General features: G+C 34.3%; 1 protein-coding gene across 4 annotated transcripts in view; it reads right to left on the bottom strand.

Annotated features, from left to right (window-relative positions):
* Positions 1 to 12,720, bottom strand: part of SATB2 (SATB homeobox 2) — a 228,995-nt gene that overhangs the window by 125,918 nt on the left and 90,357 nt on the right. For all 4 annotated transcript variants that reach the window (XM_074302769.1, XM_074302770.1, XM_074302768.1 and 1 more), the window contains 2 exons: positions 7,795 to 7,921; positions 5,735 to 5,858 (listed from right to left, as the gene is read on the bottom strand). In XM_074302769.1, the coding sequence (XP_074158870.1) occupies positions 5,735 to 5,858; positions 7,795 to 7,921 (251 nt within the window). The remainder of the gene's footprint in view (positions 1 to 5,734; positions 5,859 to 7,794; positions 7,922 to 12,720) is intronic.

Raw genomic sequence — 12,720 nt, 5'->3', positions numbered from 1 at the left:
TAATGTTTGCAACTTTAATATATTCTAATATAAAATCCCATCAGTTCCAGAATAAAGAATTGAGTGGTGATATATGTATTTGGGTAGGAGTCAACTCTGCAAATTGCAAAGTCCATTCTTTTCAGACTGAACCAGTTTGAAATCCATTATCTGGAGAAGTCCCTATAATGTGTAGTTTATAACAATCCTAAATTATTACATAGACTAACTTCTAGTAGTCATACCTATTCCTAGAAAATCAAAGAGGCTGCCCTATATTCTGAGATTTATTGTATCCTATGCTAATTTAGGTACTAGAAAGAATATAGATACACAGATAACTAGTACACAGTAATGAAGTTGTCAACTGATACTTTAAAAATCATTGAGGCTCAAATATACTAGACACATAAAAATCAATGAGTCAGGCAGAACTACATTGGTACTCAATACAAACTTCCCCATTTTCCTTCTGCACATAGACCCCATTGCCTACATGTTGTTGTACCAGTTTCTCCTTTAAAGTCATTTTACTATCTGTTTTAGACAAATTTTAACTGTTTCATATTGATGGTTTTAGTTATTAGTAATGGTGGTTATATATGAGGAGCAAGGGATTGAGGGAGAATAAATATGAACCTACAGAGTATAAATTGCCTGGAGATTGGTAGTTGTAATTAAACTTTAATCCCAGTTGAACGAAAACTGAAAAGCATCAAACCAATATTATAATATCCTTCTCTACTTTCTTTCAATTAGTTATCTAACTAGGAATTCCATAAATTTGAGAAAATAAATACTACAGCCCTACCTTTTATAAGCAGTATTACTGCTAATGTTGCCAAATCTTCTAAACTAGTCCTCATGCCAAAAGTCTAATTGCTCAATTTCCTATTTAGATATTACAAAAGTACTTCCAAAAGAAAGAGGGTTGGGGTGATCATTTCTGATGTGTATTACTTTTAGTCAGATCAATGAAACAAATGGCAAAAGGAAGCCCCTAATCTCTGACTCAAGTCTCTGGGTAAATTAACCTATTCAGTCTCAGAACTCCTGTTACCTACCTTACTACAATGAGCTGGCCCCAAACCAGATTGTGTTTTAACCCAGGTAATTTTACCATCAGCTGCCCTCTAACTATGTCCTTTATCTAATAAGAACCATAATCTTTACAACCACAGAAAAAATGTCAAGTTAAACTATCAAAAAACCTTGAGTAAATATATATTTATATATAATCCATTTATAATTATCCGTTCAAGTATATAAGAAAATTCAGTCAATGAACACTGAATCATTCCTTCATTCCTTTACATAGTTAGCCAATTTAAGAAATGGCATATATTACAGATTTGGCATAGGTAATTTTTTAGGAAAGTATTTAACAGTCACTGTTGTTTTTCTTGCTTCAGTTATAGCACTATTATATTTTTGCTTTTCTCATATATATATATATATTATTATTATTAACACTACAGGCATTTGTCACATAATATTATTGATCTTGCAAAAAATATGATTCCAGGTAAAACAATATTGCAGGAGTGGGGTATTGGCAGCAAGATCCAAAATCATAGCCATAAACAGAAAATATCTTTCTGGAGACCCAAAAATTTAACTATAAAAGATTTAAATTGATGTTTATAAAGGCCTGGGATTATAATAGGATTACTCTGAAGGATAAGAACACTTGGGGAGCTAACAAATCTAAGATGTTATGATCATCATCAGATGTATGTCTGACATATGGAAATACGGACAGCAAAATAGAGGAGAAATAAGGGATGGGTGGCCAAAGGACAAGAAGAAAAACATTCTACAATATACTTGAGCAAGATGTCGACTCTTTCTTCACCAGGAATCTGCTAAATCCTATGTTGAGATCTAGCTGGCAAGAATAATGACACAATCAGTGGCTTTTAAAAAAAACTGTGTAATGTATGTGTATACATACATACATATCATATATAAATATATAATTATACATATGAACATGTGTATACAGATACATTTGACATATTTGTATACACATCCCTATATACATCCCCTATCTGTATTTATCTCTGAAGTAGTGCCAGGCAGAACCTATACTCCTACTCCCCCAGAAAGATCCAATCAGTCAGGCTCAAGAAGAAACCTCCATTCCTCTTCCTCACTCTTTCCACCGCAGACTGCCCCAGATCCCACAGGTGTACTTGAAAGGCTTCATCCAATATCAGGTTAAACCAAGAGGGGTGACCTTTCCTCCTATCTTACCCCAGAGTCTATTCTCAATTTTCCTGGGAATTTTCTTCCTCTTATATTTTTACACCAATACATCTATCCATCCAAATCCTACTCGCTGACAGGAACCCAGAATCCTCTCTGCACGTCAATCCTTAGGACCACTTCCCATTTTCCAGTGGTAATAGGCAACATCCCACAATCCTAAAAATTCCTAGGCTTTGTCATTGATTCTATAGTTACACTCCACAACTTGGAGGATGAGTTCCTTAAGAGTAGATCTATCTAATTTTTCTACTTCTATTCCCAGCATTTTATCTAGCATTTGGCACAGAAGTCTTTTGTAAATGCTTTTCCACTCATTCTTTTAAAAAATGGAAGAGTTCAGTAATCAAAGTGGCAATAACTTTGAATTTACGGAAGCTTAACTAAAATTTTAAACATTCTCATGACTTTTTTTTCCTACTTTTATGCTTCATATTTAGAAGCAGCAGGATATAACAACTAAAGTTGATGCTTCTTTGCTATTACTAATAAGGCCACAGACCTCATAAGTAAGTTATTGGTCTAACAAGTTTATTATTATTCTGTGGTTTATAACAAATGAAGAACAAATATTCAAACTTGGCTGGTCACTATGGATTAGCTGAAGAACAATATAGTTAAGAAGTAAAGACATTGAAGGTTGTGGGTCAGAGCAATTTTATGCCTGTCCTTACTTGAGTAACACAACCTCAGGTCAAATTATCTTTTTTCCTTCCCTTGACAAAGGATTTATCTATATAAAAGTACTGATTCAAACATTTGGCTTTTTCCCCCAGGGCTTAATATAGTAAAAAAGCTTTCTACAGCATTTTCTTGTTGAACAAACTGAAGCATAGTTGCATCTCTTAAATTTTGAATAAGTCATGGAACTTTGAGAAGCTAAGTAGAGTGCTCAAGGTGACTAGATAGTTAATTAAATATATGTAAAGTATTTACAGAGTTATCAATCTGCTTTTTAAAGAGCTGTCTCTGTGGTTTTATCACATGTCAATCAGCTCTAAACACCAGACAATCAGATAATGAGTATAAACTTAAATCAAGTAAAGTAAGAGTCAAAACTGCTTGACTGTGTTACTGTGGCTGAATCCTCTGTTTTGAATAAAAATGTATTGTTTGGCAAACCATTAAATAACTTCCCCCAATGTTTTTCTCATTTCCAAAATGCTGTTGCAGTCATTATATGGACACAAGACACAGATGCACTCAGATTTACAATTAATAATGACAAGCAAAATCAAGATCTGCACTAAAATTTCTATATGCTTTAAGTGTCCTGCCTAAAAGACTGATTCATTTCTGTGCAGTTCAAGTGTTTATCCACAAACAATGAAGGCCCTCTTTGATTTGGGATATAGGTGGAAGGCACCTCCCCAACTTGCACAAGGAATAACATAATTTATTATTGCAATTTCCTGTGCCCATACATTTAAAAAATATATTGAGATTTAGAATAAGTTTGAAATTCTATCCAAAATTTATTCTTTATTTGACCCCAATTTGTTACAGTAACTTTCAATGTTTATTTTATTTATAATTTGGTAAGCATACACAAATGTAAAAGGAGAAAAACAACTAGAAATACAGGCTTTTAGGATGAAATTCTTCTAAACCAAGAGACTCCATCCAGATGTTTTACAAACAGGAAACAATTTTACTTTCGGAGGTTTTTCCCATATAACACTGTGGAGTAAGCATATTCTACTTCAAAGGTTTCAGATTCTATTGCAACACAAATATTGAATAAAATATTGAGTAAAAGTGTTTGGTGCCCTTTCTAATGGATTGTTCGGAATCAGGATATTCATCTCATGACATAATCAGCTTTCTCAGTCTTCCTTCTGTTTTTTTGCTGTCTGTTTTTGGGGGAGAAAAGAGGGTTAAGTGATTTACTCAATATCACACAACTAATAAGTTTCTGAGGTCACATTTGAATTCAGGTCCTTCTGATTACAAGGCCACTAGTGTTCTATTGACTCCACCATCTTGCTGACCTTCTCTTCAATTTTTAAGAGCAACAATTTGTTCTCTCATAGCTCTAGAGCTGTAAAAGATCTTAGGGACCACATTGCCCAATACATTCATTTTACAGAAGAGTAAATTGAGGAAATGAAACAATTTGTCTAAGATCACATAGGTCATAGATTTAAAATCATATCCTATGATTCCTGAATTAAATTGATTAAATCATTCCTAAATTAAATCTTAATTAATTAAATTGATTGAGGCACAGGGGAGGTTAATTCAGGGATCATAGGATATGATTTTAAATCAATGACCTGTGTGAGCTTAGACAAATTGTTTCATTTCCTCAATTTACTCTTTTGTAAAATTAGACAAATTAATCTTTCCTAATGGGATTTTCAGAACTTGATTTAGCCAATGAGCTAGCTCTACTGGAGGCTATATCAAGTTCTGAAAATCCCATTAGGAAACAAATATCAAACGTGACTTTCTAATAGTGCCAACATAATCAAAATCCATTCAGTTCCAGCTGCACCCATCTTGAGCAGCCACAGAAAAATGTTGTCTAGTGCAACTGTAGACTATGAAAATGAGAAAGGTCTTTCACTTCCCTCTCCCGACAATATTAGCCACCTTGTGTATAAATGGGTAGCAGAAATAACAGGAGTTTGATTATAAACAGTTCATTAAAAATTAAGTGGCACAGTGGATAGAGCATTGGGACTAGATTCAGGAAGACCTGAATTCAAATTTAATCTCACTTATTAGTAGTACAACTCTGGGCTGTTTGCCTTAGTTTCTTCATCTGTTAAATAAGATGGAGAAGGAAATGGCAAACAATTCCAAAATCTTTGCCAAGAAAACTTCAAAAAAGTCAGACATGACTGAAACAATTAAACAATAGCTACTAGTATATTTTACCATGGAAAATTAGGCACTGAACTATCTTCAGAAATGTAAAGTAGGAAAAAAATACATATGACCACTGGGAAAAACTATGATTCAAAAAAGGAAAGGAAAGGAAAGGAAAAAGGAAAAAAGGAAAGGAAAAAGAAAAAAGGGAAAAAGGAAAGGAAAAAGGAAAAAGGAAAGGAAAAAGGAAAAGAGGAAAGGAAAAAGGAAAAAAGGAAAGGATAAAGGAAAAAAGGAAAGAAAAAAGGAAAGAAAAAAAAGAAAGGGAAGGAAAAAAGTGAAAAGGAAAGGAAAAAGGAAAAAAGGGAAAAGGAAAAAGGAAAAAGGGAAAAGGGAAAAGGGAAAAGGAAAGGAAGAAAGCCAAAAGAAAATTGAGAGAAAGGGACTACAAACTGCTGATTCAACACTTTGTTGCATCACCATTCCTAAGAAATCTTGTTTAGATTCTATTTGGGGACTGTAAATAATAGTGAAATACAAGATAGAATATGACCAAATGTAACGCAAAATTTTCATTTCAAAACCCAAAACTAGGGGCATCAAGAAGAAGGGAAGAGAGAAAAACTCTCACCAATTTTCTGTATTGATCAGAGCAGCAATTTGCAATACTGACCTGGGAGAGAGGGCATTCTTTGGCTAATGTGCTCTGATTCATCTCTTTGAGCAGCTCCTTTAAGGCATTGCGGACTGTGGCATGATTCCACTGCTCTGCTGGCAGATCTTCCAACTTTGAACAACTGAAAAACACAAGGGGGAAAATGAGTGAAGAAGAAATGTCTACTGCACAAGGACTTGCTCTCCTAATAAAAGACCAATGGACCTTCAGAATCCCTCTGGGATTCAGACTTTTCCTTCAAGGTGAACTGTTGTTAGGAAATGATCTTGCTGGGAATAGGAGAATGACCATATATGCCAAGAATGGGATCTAGTCCTACTTAAATGATGTAACATGTGTACAAAGCTGCTTCCTCTGGGGTTTGATGGAGCCCAGTGCAGTCTGTTTAAATCAGGCCACACAAATGCCTGGGAAAAGCAGTCACTTTAGACATTAGGCAATGCAACTTTTAGAGTGGAGGGGAAAAGAAAGGAGAAGGGAAAACATATTTTAATTAATCTGAAGATGAAAAGTAGAATGGTAATATGAGCCTAAACATATGGAACAGGATTTTTGTCATTTTAAATTATTTAATATAACATAAGAAAGTTTACAGAAAATCTTAAATCCTCACGCACCTCATCCCTTAGTATAATTCGAAGAATATAGTTACGTATTCACAGATTGGCTATTGAGGAAAGAAACATAAGAATACTAACAAGAGGGAGCAGCTAGATGGCGCAGTGGATAGAGCACCAGCCTTGAATTCAGGAGCACCCAAGTTCAAATGTGAACTCAGACACTTAACACTTCCTAGCTGTGTGACCCTGGGCAAATCACTTAACCCCAGCCTCAGGGAAAAAAAAAAAACAAAAAAACAAACTACAAGAGCAGAGATGTTAAGCCTATGTTAATAGGCAAGCCTAATAAGTAATAACCCACATATATTTGCTGTTTGTAGTTGCAGAGTATGTGACTTACATTTTGACTTACATTTTCTCATCTGAGAGAGTAAAATTCATCTGAGTTTTACAACCTCATTTAAGAAGTTGTTCAAAGAAATTATTTGTTGTTGTTTTTTTTCCCCCTGAGGCTGGGGTTAAGTGACTTGCCCAAGGTCACACAACTAGGAAGTGTTAGGTGTCTGAGATCAGATTTGAACTCAGGTCCACCTGAATTCAAGGCTGGTGCTCTATCCGCTGCACCACCTAGCTGCCCCTCCAAGAAATTGTTGACCTCTTTATAAAGTAAAGAAACTGATACTCAGCGAGGTGTTTGTGATTTGCCTAAGGTAACATCAGGCAAATGGCAGAGACTAGTGCCCACAACTCTTGATTGCAACTTCAGTACTCTTTCTACCATACCATTTGCTTTTCATGAAACCAGTTTTAATCTGCCCACATCAATGGAACAAAAAAAAAATTTAGTAAATGGCAGGTACTATAACTAAGGGTGATATTACCTGAATTATCCAAGAAGAAACATGGAGGATCTGCTGAAAAGATATGTTACCAAGCCAATATGACAAAGCACAGAACTAAGTTTAGCTGCCTAGTTGTTCAAAATGCCAAAAAAAGGAGGTGATTTCCAATTCAACTCAGAGAAAGAGTTTTTCTCCTCTCTGGAAAGTCCATCACAGATGAAAGAAAACGTCTCAAGCTCTCAACCAGTCATCCTAATCTTATCATAAAAACACAGTCTAGACCCTTCAAAAGCCAATCCTAGAAAAAAGCAGAGATGTTTATTTTTTCAAATACAATGTGCTAAGCATTTAATCAGGCCTGAAGGACCCATTAAATTAGAGGTTGTGGAAGTTCCCTTTCAGGGCTGAAGATCTTTAATGATTGATCAAGCTTCCTCCAGATTCCCACTCCAGTGCTACAGAAAACAAAATATAAAACAGTTGGAATGTAAACTGTAAAGATGCTTGATGAAGCACCCTCTTTCCTTCATTTTCCTTTTCATTTCATCAAAAGCCCTGAAATTAATGAAGACAGGATGTGCTAATCTCTGTAGAAATGCTATGATCGACAGAGCAGCTCAGAGATAGGAAAGGACAGATGTTCAGAGACACCCACCTTTGTAATTGGATTTTCAATGTCACAACATGATAGACGTCTTGTAGCATGTCGGCTACTGTCGCATCTGGCGCATCAGTCACATAACTGAGGGGGAGAGGATTCCACCTCCCAAGTTTGATTATTCCTGAGCAGGAAAAAAAGATAATAAATATTTATATACTATTTATTAAATCTTTTCAATACTATGGAAATCATACAATAGTTAGAATTCAATGATTAATTCAGATATATTTTTATATCACAGAGCAATAAGCAATTTCTTTCTTTCTGGCAATTGAGCCCACCTCTAGGGAAGATAAGGATAGAAGATGATTCTTAATGTTTTTCCTGTTTCTTTAATTGTTTAGAAAACCAAAAAAATGTTTAGAAAAATAATAAAAAATGAAAAGCCTTCCTGCCCTTCCTCAAAGTTTTTATATTCTAACTTAAGACCAAGATTACATATTCTGGACTACTGGTTTCACGGGCAAAAAAAAAAAAAAAAAAAAATTTAAGTAAATACAAGATTTGGTTTTGAATTGAACAAGAAAAATTCCTGTGTGTGGGCTTAGCACACAGTTACATCCTGACTGTGGTGTGATTCCCAGTGAGAATAGCATTTGGAATTGATGAAGTAGTTAAGAGTTCACTTCCAGATATGTATTTCACCAGCCAGAGGATTTGCTTTCCTTGGCAAAAAGCAACAGCACAATACTTGACCACAGATCAAAAAATAGCAGAGTTGCCTTCAAATTCCTTTTTATACCCCAGCTCTTTGTAGTCAATAGCACCCTTTCTCTGTGTTTCCTAAAGGAAACTATAAACACATGCCAACAGAGGAAATAATATGGTACATGGGCAAAAAGATAGATTTAGAATTGAAGACCCTGAGTTTGAAGCCCAGCTCTGCCATTGCCTATCTATGGGATAAAACATGAATAAGCATTTTATCTCCATGGACCTGTTTCCTCATTTGTAAAAAAGTAAGAGGATTAGACTAAATGACCTCCAAAGTCTATTCCATGGTCTCTAAGGCAGATTTAATTTTAAAAAATGAAATATTTATCGACTATGTAAAATATCAAATTGATATTATTTATCATATTAGATCAATTTGTATACTGCTTAGCACTGTGCCAAATGCACAGTAAGTGCTTAATAAATGTTTGTTTCTTTCATTGCCCTTCCCTCCCCTCATTTACTACCCTCATTACAGAAAATTCCATTGATGAAAGAGTCAAAAAGTTGGGTTTTCTGTTTGTTTGTTTTTAAAGGAAGGAAAGTAAATGTGAGATTATTATTGAGATGATACTATCACAGGCCAACTCATGGTGGCTGGGACCCATGTAATTCTGATGAGATTTAAGATATAGCAGCTCATTTTCTCTAAACAATACAGCTTTTTTATTCATATGAAATGTCAATGTAATAGTCACAATTTTATTAGAAATTATTTTATGCTACAATTAAGTTTCATTGATAGGGTTAGAAACAGGCCATTTGAGTGGTTTAGTATCACAAGAGATGTTGGTATATAAAATGAAGCCATAAACTACTAAACCTAAGTTTTCATTATCAAAGATAAAGGGCACTTGAATACTGAAATGTATTTAATAGAATATCACCTCACTTAAATATCAAGCTACTAGACAATATTACAATGAAATGAACTTTCTGGAAAGGGTAGGGCCTGTCCAAGATTGAATAAATGAATGTGTAATGCTTGACATAATGCTTGAAAACAGGGAATAAACAGAACAAAAATATTAAAATGATGCACTGTTTCAGTATTAAGATTTAACAATCTGGTGCTGAATATGCTGCAGTATAAATAGTGCCTGGACTCAGATCCAGCAATGTAACACAGATCTCATTCATATCGCCGTATGTCTCTAGTTCTGGCTCCTTAAGTCATATTTCCCTTGCCAAGAGAAGCTGTTTTTCTTGTGGGGATAGTTTTCTTTACATTCTCTCTCATGACAATGAAAAGTACATAGCATACAACATATATCAGCCAAGAAGTGAACATCAAGAGTCCACCACCAGTCATACAGTGAGATATGATTTGGTTGATTTTATTCTTACAAGTTATCTCAAAGTCAAAAACAAGGTCATTATAAAAAGAAAACACAGAACATTTCAAAGAATACATACACACCTATTTTTAAAATCATTCCTCAATTTTAAGTGTCTTTTTTTTAAGTTAGTAGTCACCCACAGATAGCACATAAGATGCATTTAAATTGATCCCATTTAAAAGGCCTTTTTTCCATTCAATTACAGACAGCACAAAAAGTGAATTCCATCTGCAAATATGTGCTGCTGACAGTATTGGAGTGAGAGGAGAAGAAAGGGAGGGATGATTACTAAGGTTATTTCAGTTACTAAGAATGAAACCCACACTGGAAATGATCTTATGCACATTAAAAACCAGACTGCAAAGCTCTATGAGAAATAATATGCAAATTGCCTTACAGGAAACGTTGACTTTTACTTAGACTGATTCCCTATCTATCTTCATAAGAACACTGTTTTGTCTGGAATAACACACACACACACACACACACACACACACACACACACACACACACACACACACACACAATATAAAACTAAATGCCCTCATATAGAATACCTCCCTCGGGTTCTTCACATCTTGGGACTAAGCTGCTGATTCATGCTATTTTTCTCAAGAAATTTCATGTGGTATGTGGATTCCCCCCATATCATATTGCACTTACCTACATCGTGGTTAGGAGCCTTTGTTTTAAAGTCTATAGGTAGAAGATCTTAGGTTAATGCAGTGATGTTCAGCATACATTTATTTATTTGAACAGATCTTTTCTCTGAATGTTTCTACCTAATTTTCACGTGTAAATGCTTTATATAGAGTTACATTTTCAAATTATCTTTCCTTTTCATGTACTTTAATATTGCATTATTTGAAATACTAGTTATTTGAATCTGGGGAATTAATTACTGGGGAATCTTTCAAAAGATGTTTGTTTATACAAGTACTTTTTATAAGTTCATTACCTATTCCTCCTTATTTTACTCATTCACCTTTCAATGACTTATTGATTCTATAGAAAAGTATAAATGAAAGGTCCAACATTAATTATCCCCTCTGTTTCCAGCATCTTCAATCTTTCCCTCTTCATTGGCCCTTTTTCTTCTGCTTTATAACATGCTCAAGTTTCTACTATTCTAAAAAAAATTTTAATTCCTTTCTATAGCCCTTCTATTCATCAGGATACCATTTTTTCTTTCCTAATTTCCACTGCCTTAGAAATAGCTTTCATTCATCATTTCCATTCCTCACTTTCTACTTCATCTTTTGTTCCCTACAATCTAGCTTCTGTGCATTCTCCTACTGAAACTTCTCTCTCATATATTACCACCAATGATTTCACAAAAGCCATATTCAAAAATGTTCGTTAGCCCCTGCTTCAGGGGATCATGGAACCTAAGAGTGGAAAAGAAATTGAGATGAAATCTAGTTTAACTCAAAGCTAAATAAGAATATATCATATCCAACAAATTGTTATCCACTTGAAGACCCCCAAAGAAGGAGAATCCAGTATATCCAGATAGCCATTTTACTTAAATGTAATTCTAACGTGTGTGTGTGTGTGTGTGTGTGTGTTTATATCAAGTGATCTGTCACTTGGAAAACTACACCAATTTCCCTTAGTTTTGCCCAATGGCATCAAGAAAAATAAGTTTAATTGCTCTTCTATAGTATAGGTTTCCAAACTAAACCTTCCTGGTTTTCCTCCCTTAAAATTTACATGGCATTGTATTATCACTGATAATCCCCTAACTGTGTGGTTTTTTTTTTTTTCCCCTCTACCTCTCTTTCTTTCTTTTTGTCATCTACTCTTTCTCCTTCTTTCCTCTAAACATCAACATGCCCTAAGGTTCTGGTCTCCTTGCCCATCTTTTCTTTTCTTATTGAAGATCATCAAAATCTATACTTCATGGGCAGTCTCTATGTAGGAACTCTCAAGTCAAAAAGGTCTTTACTTCATTCCTCATCCCTAGTCACACACTCCCAACTGCCAAATGGATATTGTCTTCTGAATGTTTTGTCAGCTCCTTCTATCACACACTGAACTCATCATCCACCACTCCACATCAAGTCCACTTGGTGACTTACTTCTAATTACAGCACCATCATTTTCCAAGTTACTTTGACTAAAACATAATCTTTGTTTATGAAGAAGTACTTAAGAAGCATGACCTTTCAAATTGTTACTAGTTCACATATAAACAAAGCTCCTTCAATCAACTTTATTGTTTCTAACAGGAATTTTATCACCATCATTAAATATTTACTGAGTTCCTATATACTAGATTCTATATTAGGCAGATAGGTGCTATTTGAAACCTTTGGTTCTACATTAGAGTCCAGTTGGGGAGCTGACATTCATACAAAAATAATTTTCAGTGCAATATAAATTAAAATTGGATAAGTTCAAGACATACATATGACAAAACTTTCAAAAAATTAAGTTACAAGTTATATCTTTAATATCCATCAGTTACATGGCTAACATGTATTTATTTATTTATAAAAAAATAATTATGTTTATTTGAGCAACTTTTGCCCCAAGAAACTAAATATTAATCATAATTACTATATTTATTACAATCAACCTCTTATATACAAAAACAGTGATAATTAGTTTGTTTTAAATATTAAGCATTAATTAGCATTTGGGTTTTTTTAATTTATTACAGTTTTTGTAGATGAACTTTTTAAGATTTATCACTTCCTTCTGAAGATGGATTAAAATCCACATATATTTTAATCAAAAGGTGAATGAGGCTTTTGCCATCCAGTAAGCATTGTATATTCAATTATTTATTGAGTGACCATAATATATGACATTGTTCTGGGGTTTATAGGGGATAAAAGGAAATAGTTCCCTGTTGTTAGGA

Source organism: Sminthopsis crassicaudata, chromosome 3 (assembly GCF_048593235.1).
Source record: "Sminthopsis crassicaudata isolate SCR6 chromosome 3, ASM4859323v1, whole genome shotgun sequence".
NCBI lineage: Eukaryota > Metazoa > Chordata > Mammalia > Dasyuromorphia > Dasyuridae > Sminthopsis > Sminthopsis crassicaudata.
Note: the sequence above shows the minus strand (reverse complement) of the source record. Positions and strands in the feature narration are given on the sequence as shown.